General features: G+C 42.1%; 1 protein-coding gene across 1 annotated transcript; it reads right to left on the bottom strand.

Moving 5' to 3' along the window:
- Positions 1-240: 240 nt before the first annotated feature.
- Positions 241-1,194, bottom strand: LOC118627516 (olfactory receptor 51G2-like). Its single transcript, XM_036257691.1, has one exon. The coding sequence runs from the start codon at positions 1,192-1,194 to the stop codon at positions 241-243; it is 954 nt and encodes a 317-aa protein (XP_036113584.1).
- Between the last annotated feature and the right edge of the window lie 8,652 nt (positions 1,195-9,846).

Genomic DNA, 9,846 nt, shown 5'->3' with positions numbered 1-9,846 from the left:
TACTTTAGCTCTAATCAGATAGAGCAATGAGAATATTATCAAGGTGATACTTTGATGCACTTTCCAATGGTCTCAGTCCCCAAAAACAATAATTATAGAAGCTAATCGTGTCACATAAAGGGCTCAATAGTTAGAGCTGAATCATTTTTTAAAAAATTAACTCTTCATTACTAATCCTCCTCCACCCCAAGACCCAGGTTGACCCTCAGGGGTCATGTGCCATTGGGTCCTTCTGCTGTTCTAGGAAACATCAACCCTTTTTTCCTGAAAGCGTTTTAGGAGGCCCTGACGGATCTGCTTAGACTTGATGCAGTAAACGATGGGGTTCATGAAGGGTGGGACCAAGAAATGCAGGTTGGCCATGAGCACTGCCAGAGCAGGGTAGCTGTGTTTCTCTACTCGGTGCAACACGGATAGCCCCAGTTTGGGCAAATAAAAGATGAGAACAATGCAGAGGTGTGAGATACACGTGTTGAGTGCCTTGAGTCGTTCCCCAGGTGATGCAAGACCTAGCACAGTCCTTAAAATCAGGGTGTAAGAGAGAATGATGAGGAAGGAGTCAAGGCCCAGTGAGAGGAGGATGGAAACCAGGCCAAACAAGCTGTTGATCTCGATGTCTGAGCAGGCCAGTCCCACAAGATCACAGTGCAGGCAGTAGCAGTGAGACAGTACACTGATCTGGGGAAAGAGCAGACGCCGCAGGAGGATAGGTCCTGGGAGGTTGAGCACAATAGCCCTCACCAGGATGGCAGTCCCCGCTTTGGCCATGGCTGAGTATGTAAGAATTGTGGCATAGTGCAGAGGTTCTCGGATGGCAACAAAGCGATCGAAGGCCATGGCCAGCAGCACACCAGATTCCACATAGGTAAAGGCATGGATGAAGAACATCTGTGCTGCACAGAGATCAAAAGGCAGCTCACGAACACCCAACCAGAAGAGCCGCACCATAGTTGGGAAGGTGGAGGCACAGAGGCCCAGATCAGAGGCTGCCAACATGGACAGGAAGATGTGCATGGGTTGTTGTAAGGCTGGGTCTGTGCGGATCAGGAAGAGAATAATACTGTTACCCAGAATGGAAACCACACAGACAAGGTTGATGGGGATGGACACCCAACGATGAGAAGCTTCCAAGCCTGGAAAGCCAGTGAGGAGGAAGGTAGAATGACCAGAAGTGCTGGTGTTGCAGGAGAACATAGTGATTCCAGGAAGGAGTTGTCCACCCTACAAGTAAGAGGCATTCATTCATTTGATCATCACTTATAAAGTCCCTAAGAGTGGACTGCAAAGGAAGAGCTGCTTCATAACTTTTTCTTAGGCCATGAAAGAAATCTCATTCCTCTTAGGTGCTCCATTCCCTTCCATTTCCTGGCTAATTTAATATTCTCTTTGAATAAGTAGTATTGAATCAATTTTATGAGTTGATCTCTGCTTATTGCTTCAGCTACTCTATACCTATCTTCTCTGTGCCTAAACAATCTTTTTTTTCCCACTTAAGCAATCTCCAAAAGTCTATCTTTAAAGTATCTTCTCAGATGAAAGAATGAAAAGAGAAGAATACTTTTCTATTAAAATTTAGGATAAAATTAGGAACAAGCCATATTGACTCCATTTCTATACATTCTTAGAGTCAGGTTTTCCACAGTCTAACTTACATGTTAACAAACCACCAGAAAGGACACATTCAAGCAAATGATGTATTTTCAAAACCATCCTCCAAGGAGGCTGGCTGGTTTTTCTTCTGGTGCCATTACACAACAAACATTTTATTTTCTGGAAATACCTTTGGAGCCCATAACAGGCTCTTTTAATGTATTTAATCGTCATAAATGTCTCTCCTGTGAAGATGGGTTGGCTTAGGAAAAGTATTCAAGAGTTCTTCAAGGCTAAGTCTGGTAAATTCGGATGCACTCATTTTTGTTAAACTCTTTCTTCCCCAACCCCATCTCCACCTCATTAGCTGCTTAAAGCTTGTACATTTTCTGCTAACTCTGCCTTTGAGACCATCCTGTGGATATAGACTTAATTTGAAGGAATCTTTCTCTTAAATACCTTTTTCATCCCTCTTACCATAAAAGCTGTTGTGACAGCCCCAAGTACTTTGACGTTCTCTTCAGTTTTGGGCAGTTGAGTGAGGCTGACAAGTCTTGAGGACACCACCTGAAAAGTCAGGCAGAGAAGTATGAGTTACAGAACCCCAAGGGTTAAAGATGTTAAGCAAGGAGCCCAGAATAGAGTGTGCAAGCTCATCCATTTCCATAACTTCACACAGCAGACTTAGGCTGCAGTCTCCCCAGGTTCTCTCCTCAGCAACAGGACTGCATCTCCAATTGCCTACTAAGTATCTTCACAATGATTTGCACTGTAAATTGAATGTCTTGCAGGACCACAAACTGTGATTCCCTTCTTTCTCCCCAAAATTCACCTCCAGTACCTGTCAGGCTTTGCTCCCTTTCCGGTATCCATGAAACTTCCAGGAAACACACACACACACGCACGCACACACACACAAACCTAGTATCTCTTTCCACCCTATAACATATTCCCCAAATCAACAATATTTGAGATATCGCCTCCTTTCAGATCCCAGTGAAACTAATCTAGCCCAAATCACCACCATTTCCCTAGATATTGTAACAGCCTCCTAACTGTCCTATTTTTGTCACTCTTAATGTGTTTTAATTAATTGTCCAAATTTCCATTAGAATCCTGATCAGAATACTTACAAAAAGGCAAATGTGGACATTTGAATGAACACATGCATAGGGAGGAAACACAGTGATCAGATTTGTTTTAGGAAGATGGCTCCTATCATAACTTTGTTTAATGACACTCACTGGTGCCTGAGGCTGCAGGATCAGGTCTAAGCGAGATCTTTATACCAAGTTCATAAGGGGAAGGACCTTGTCCATCCTACACTTCCAACCTACTCAGTTATCTCTCTCCTAAATATTATATAAACACTATTCAGAAGACATTTTTCTATTCACCAAATTTACCATATTTGATCATTCTTAAAATGTCTTTTTTGTTGAAATATAAGATACACGTAGAAAAGCCTGCATATTATAAAGTGTAAAACTTGATGAATTACCTCAAAGTGAACATACCCATGTAACAAGCATTCAGATCAAGAAACAAAATATTGTCAGCCTCCAGGAACTTCTTGTGACCCCTTCCAGTTACCCCACCCTCTCAGTGATAACCATCATTTTGACTTCTAATACAACAGATTAATTTTTACTATTACAGTCATGTAGGATATACTATTTTCTATCTGCCTTCCTTCATTCAAATTTATGTCTGTTTTTTGAGGAAATGAATATATGATTTTATTATTTTACAAGCACTATCTTACTAAACTGACTTTCTGTTACGTGTCAAGCCCTGTGCTAGGAAATGACATATAGCCAAGAAAACTTACATAATCCAGGAAACCCTAAAAGAATGTGCTTGTGTGTTCCAATATGAGTGTGTACAATTCTATCAATCAGTGACTGATGATGATTATTGATGATAAGAATAGCTTCTAGCCCGGCCAGTGTGACTCAGTGGATTGAGCGTCATCCCATGGACTGAGAGGTCCTGGTTTGATTCCCACTCAAGGCACATGCCTGAATTGCAGGCTTGATCCCCAGGAGGGGATGTGCAGGAGGCAGCCAATCGATCTTTCTCACCTTGATGTTTCTATCTCTCTCTCCCTTCCTTTCTCTCTAAAATCAATAAAAACAAATTTAAAAAAATAATTGCTTTTATAAGAAAGATCTCTTACCCTTTGAGATGACATGGAAGGCCCTGAAGAATATTAGGCTAAGTGAAATAAGCCAGTCAGAGAAAGACAAGTATCACATCATCTCACTTATTTATGGAACATAATGAACACAACAAGCTGTCAAACAAAATAGATCCAGAGACACGGAAGTAGGGAACAGACTAACCTCAGAGGGAAGAGGGGTAAGGGGATAGGAAGAGAAAAACCAAAGACCTTATATGCATATAGGCATACTCAGTGGACACACAACAATATAGTGAAGGTGGGGAGGGAGAAGGAAGGGGGATGTTAATAAGGGAAAAAAGGGGAGAAAACCTGTAATACTTTCAACAATAAAGATGTATTAAAAGAAAAGAAAAGAAAAGAAAAGAAAAGAAAAGAAAAGAAAAGAAAAGAAAAGAAAAGAAAAGAAAAGAAAAGACAACTATTCTTAAAAAAAAGAATAGTTTCTATTATTTATTTACCACATGCCAGACTCTGAGTAGGGATGTTACCTACACTCTTCACAATAAGGAGCTGAGTCTCTGGTTGAATAACTTGCTACAAGCCAAACATTTGGTAAGTGAATAATTCTGATCTCAGCTCAGCACTGATTTTCAAGGCCCTGTACTAACAGGCAGCTTATGAAACTTTTCCCAAACTGTCAGGCAAGACATGCACTATCTCATAGACCAGAGCCCAAATGGAAAGGCCTTTTCTCTGGATACAACTTAGCGCAAACACAAAATAGCAGCTTGGGCCTACTGGTGAGCACTGACTGTCGTTCCACATAGCATCATAGTGTGTTGTACAAAGCTCCTGTGAAATGACAGCCAAGGGCAGACAACCATATGCCACAATCCCACCTGAAAAAGTGCCTTCTCCAGCAGTTGGCAACTTGGATAGTCCCTTTCTCCATGGTTCCTGGAGATCCCTACATCTCTGTACTGAGTTAAAGCCGCCTTTCTGTACTTTCTTTAAAAAGCTTGTTGTTGCCCTGGCCAGTTTGGCTCAGCGGTTAGAGCGTCGGCCTGCGGTCCGGAGAGACCCGGGTTCAGTTCCCGCTAAGGGCACGTACTTCGGTTGCAGTTTGTCCCCGGCCCTGGTTGGTCGGGCGGGCGGCAGCCACTCGATGTGTCCCTTCACGTCGATGTTTCTCTCTCTCTCCCTTCCTCTCTCTCCCTCCCACTCTATCTGTACAAAAATGGTAAAATATCCTCGGGTGAGGATAAAAAAAAAAAAAAACAACTTTTTGTTATGCCTTTTGCTTTCTGACACTTCTTCAAGGTCCTAAGTTTATTATCTCACAAAATATTAGTAAGAAGCAGAAATTAACATATTTGTCTTTTATAAATGCTCTCTACACATATTGCTTATTCAATCCTCTAACTTTGTGGGATATGTTTCCATTTTCTGATGAGAAAATTTGGGGCCCAAGGAGGCCAAGCAACTTTCCCAAGGTCAGGAAGCTAGGTGGTAGATCTGAGGTTTAAACCCAAGCTGGCCTAAAGACAAGGGCTATTTGCTCAGTTGCTTCATATAAGAAAAAGCAATTCTGGCCCTTCATGGCTATTAGATCCTTTGCCATAAAGACCACTTGAAGGCCAGTTTTTCTCTCCCCTTTCTCTAACCCCATGTCCCTCTAAAGTGGATGCAGTGGTTTGAGACCAGAGTGAGGTCACCAGCTAAAAGGAGTAGTCCTCAAGTCAATCCAGCCAGGCCTCCATTTCCATCACTCTCAGATTTTCCAAACCTTTCCACACAGGTTGTAACTTATCCTCCAGATGCAATGGCCAAGGTACCTTCCACAGTTCATCTGCACTCAAGATCCAAGAATGCTGCAGTGTCTGATACAAGGAAGAAGGCATCCTCCCTCTCCTGTTCTAATGATGCAGAAGTGACAAGGAGTTCGCCAACATGTTGTGTTTCTGTCATGTAAAAAAATAAGACAATAATACTGACCTCACAGAATAGTGTGAACATGGGAAAGACTATAAACTGCTTAGCACATAGTAGGCATTTGTGAGAATGTAAGGATAAGCAGAGACACCATAGGATTTCACATCCATTATCTCATGAAGTCTCCCTCCTTCTCAAGCCTGTGAGTGGGCATCAGCTCTTTTCTATAAATGAGGAAATAGAGCCTGAGAGGTGTGGAAATCAGCCAAAGGTCACATTAAGAGTAAACATAAGAGGCCACCTTCAAGTGCAGTCCATTTGACTCTGCAGTGTATGTGTCTGTCCATTCCTCAGCATTCTCATCTCAGTAATCTTAATGATAATACTTGTCTCTTGAGATCATTATAAAGATTAAATAAGAATATATGCAAAGTACTTAGGACAGTGCCTGGCACATCATAAGCAATGTTACTATTATTACTTTTTTGAGTATTTACTGCTTTATGAGGTGGGTATAATTATCATTTCCATTTGGCACATGGAAAAACTAAGGTACCAATCCATTGGATAATTTGCCAAGATCATAAAATAAGAGAGTAGATGAGCCACACATGGTTTAAATCTAAGCAGTCTGACTCCAGAGCCCACAATCTTCATCCCTGTGTTATATTGCTTCTTTCTGCTAAATATGGTGATTATTAATAGCATTAGTGCTGCAAATTTCCATCCCCAAAGAAGATGAAATACAGTTACAGATTTATGCAATCTCATCTATCACCCCCACTTCCTCCCTGACCTCTTATATGCATCAATCCTTGAACTTTCTCATAGAAAAGTTTTAAGATTGTCAGAGGTCCGTGTGTTTATTGACCATCCTTATGTTGCACAGTGCATGAGTTTAATTATAGACTCATGGCTTAAAAAGAACTTTCCCATGAAAGAAATAATCTCCTGAGAGAGCAAAGGGAAAATGTGATAAAACTACATCTGGAAAGAAAAACAATGAGAGAAAGAAATAGGTGGGGGGGGGGGGACAGAGGCACAGAAAATCAATGCAGAGCCGACCCTTCTAAGAGTGTGGGAAAAATTAAACCACGCTCTCTGCCCTTCTACCAAATATTTATCCAGGACCCAGAAGACCATGAATAGTGCAAAGACTGTGTCTTTCTCTAATCAAGGAAGTCTGTCTATAAATGTTCATTGGCCAAACTAAGAGCAATTGAAAGGAAATGACCTCGCTGAGAGAAGGTTGGAGATCCTTCTCCCACAAGATCTCCATGACAACCAGGCATTAGTCTCCAGCACTCAAGGGAATGTTAGGCTGTAAGTCTCTGGATTTGCCAGCTGAGTCTTGAGAGTGAAGAAACCCCAGGCTGCCCAGACCTGTTTGGCTCACTGGTTAGAACATCAGCCTGCAGGCCAAAGAGTCTCAGGTTCTATTCCTGTCAAGGGCACATACCTCAGTTGCAGTTTGTCCCAAGCCCTGGTTGGGGTCCTACAGGAAGCAAGCAGTTGATTCATCTCTCTCACATCGATGTTTCTCTCTCTCTCTCTCTCTCTCTCTCTCTCTCTCTCTCTCCCCTCTCACTCTCACTCTGTCTGAAGATAAATACAAAAATATCCTTGGGTGAGGATTTAAATAAATAAATAAATAAAAGCCCTAGGGCTGGGGCTAAGAGAAATAGGCCCTGGCACAGCAGCCTTAGCCTAGCAGACTGTAAGGAGCAGGGGACCCAAGGTTTTCCCAAGCCCATGATGCTGTTATGCATCAGCCAAGATTAACTCTAATACTGCTCCGCTCAGAAATAAACTTAGCATAAACCTGTCTAGGCCAGACACCTGTACCTGGGCAGTCAAAAACTGTCTGCAGGGTCTCCAGCTCCCCAGCAACAACTCAGAACCTTTTCACCTATAGCCGCTTTCCAGGTATTGAAGCTTTTATGTTCCATGGATAAATGGGCACGGGGGAGGGATATGAAGAGGTGTGCAGTGCTGCCCAGAGGCAGAAATGCTGATGTAGGCTGGTGGTGCAAGGCCTCAGTGTTCAGTCTCCCCATTGCAGGCCTGCCTTTAACACTCTAGTCCCAGCACTCACCATAGCTCCAGGGCTTGTGTCTCCTGTAATCTATCCCTCTGTTTGTGAAAAGCATTTCATGCTGTGTCAGTCAAGACCAGAACTTTATAATCCTCCTGGTAGTTAGGGAAATAACAGGCCTGCTGGGATTCTGGTGCAAATCCAAGAGATTTTCAGAGTTGAACTTGCTGAGCCCCCTGAGTCCTGGGCCAGGCAGCTCTGGGACTTGGAACCATCAGGAAGTAAGTACATCTTAATAATTTTTCACAGAGGGCACCAGGAGAATACCAAAATGCCCTGTACTGAGCACCTGCTCTTCCCAAAGAGTCAGCCCCAATGAATTTTCTGGTGACAAATGGAAGCAGGTGGGACCAAGAGGATGGTTAGAGACTGGAATACACTCTGTCCCTCTGGAGCAATAGAGGTAGTGAGGCATTTCCAGTTCTCAAGAGAATGAGCCTATGCTCTTTTCAAATTCTGCCAAAGAGAAATCAGGCAACATAGCCAAAGAGGTGTGCATGAGTGCTTTAAACATGGGGAGCGTGTCAGAGAGGAGAGAAGTTCTCTAACTTTATGCCTATACCTAGGGGGTGAAGGTGGTTGAAAATAAACCTATAAGGCTGAAGTAATATCTTTCTCTCTCTCTCTCTCTCTCTCTCTCTCTCTCTCTCTCTCTCTCTCTCTCTCTCTCCCAGTAGTAACCCTTGGGGATCATCCATCAAGCCTGATGCAGTCGAAAAGCTGTGAGCACTGACTGTCGTTCTAGTGAGCACTAGATCTGTCACTTATCAACTGTGATAATAAGCAAATTACTTTAACTCCTTGAACCTTTTATGCTTCGCTTATAAACTGGGAATAATGGGTATTTCATGGGATCATTGTTATAATCACATTAGAATATGAAGTTACTCAGAAAAGGACTTGAACATCATAGAATCTCTGCATGTGCTCCCTTTCCTTGCCAACAGGGGACTGAAAACAGGCTTCAGTAGTCTGTCTGGACCCCTCTACATTGCCCATCCACATGTCACACTTCCCCCACCACTCATAGTCAGAGTTTGGGGTTTTTACATAAACTTTTTATTTGGAAATAAATTTAGATTTACAGAACAGTTTCAAAAATAGCATAAAAAGTTTCTGTATATCTTTCAACCAATGTCCTTAATGTTAATATAAACATGATATGTTTGTCAAAACTAAGGAATCACTAATGGTACATCACTACTAACTACAGTCCAGATTTTATTTGGAGTTCACCACCAGTGAACTCCACTAATTTTTCCACTAGTGTTTGTTTTCCATTCCAAGATCCAATGCAGGGTACCACATCAGCTCTGCTTAGTCTCTTTCATGACCTTGAGAGTCTTAAAAAATATTGGTCAGTTTTTTGTAGAAGGTCAGAGCTTTTAATTCACTAACCTCAGCCATCGCCTCTTCCCTTCTCTCCAGCGTGGAGAGTAGAAACAACGGAGAGGCAATAAGCTACACTGCAGGGTGTCCTGAGTCCTCTTTATTCTGCTGCAGGTCCCAGTGTGTCCTGCAGATCAGAGAACAGGACATTGCAAGGTTCCATCTGATTGAGCCCGTCAGCTGCAATTCCTGAGGTTTTCCAGATGATTCTTCCAACCAGGAGGCCAATGTTCGTCCTGCTTGGGCTGCACGCCAGTGTAAGCCTCCTCATGCACAACACTTTTTTTTTATTCATTGACATTTTAGAAATTTTTAAAAGTTTTTATCATGCTCCAGGCTTTAAAGGTGGAGATAATTTTTAATGGATTTCTGTGTTTTGTTGAAATACTGACATCTCTTTGAGAAAATTTTTTCTTTAGTTTTAGCATCTCATTGGGATGCTTCCTTTGCCTTGCAACTAATAAATATAGCTAATGGCTGGTCGTATCTCAAATACGAGATGGGAGAGCAAATGACCAATGGAAGGGTGAAACCAAAGACCAGTTTTATTTGCTCATGAGACTGCTCCCCATTCGATTCACCCTAAAATCTATATTATCCAATAGTCTTTAAAAATAGTTTTTAAAACTGGAGTTCCTTTATTCACTGTGCTTTACCCAGAGATTAATCAGGCACCAATTCTATCTTCCAGTAGCTTTTGCCTCTACAAGAAAGT

Source organism: Molossus molossus, unplaced genomic scaffold, assembly GCF_014108415.1.
Source record: "Molossus molossus isolate mMolMol1 unplaced genomic scaffold, mMolMol1.p scaffold_m16_p_13, whole genome shotgun sequence".
Classification (NCBI taxonomy): Eukaryota; Metazoa; Chordata; class Mammalia; order Chiroptera; family Molossidae; genus Molossus; species Molossus molossus.
This window is presented reverse-complemented; position numbering and strand designations above follow the sequence as displayed.

Coding starts and splice junctions, on each gene's coding strand:
- LOC118627516 (XM_036257691.1), bottom strand. CDS start 1,194: ATGTTCTCCTGCAACACCAGCACTTCTGGTCATTCTACCTTCCTCCTC.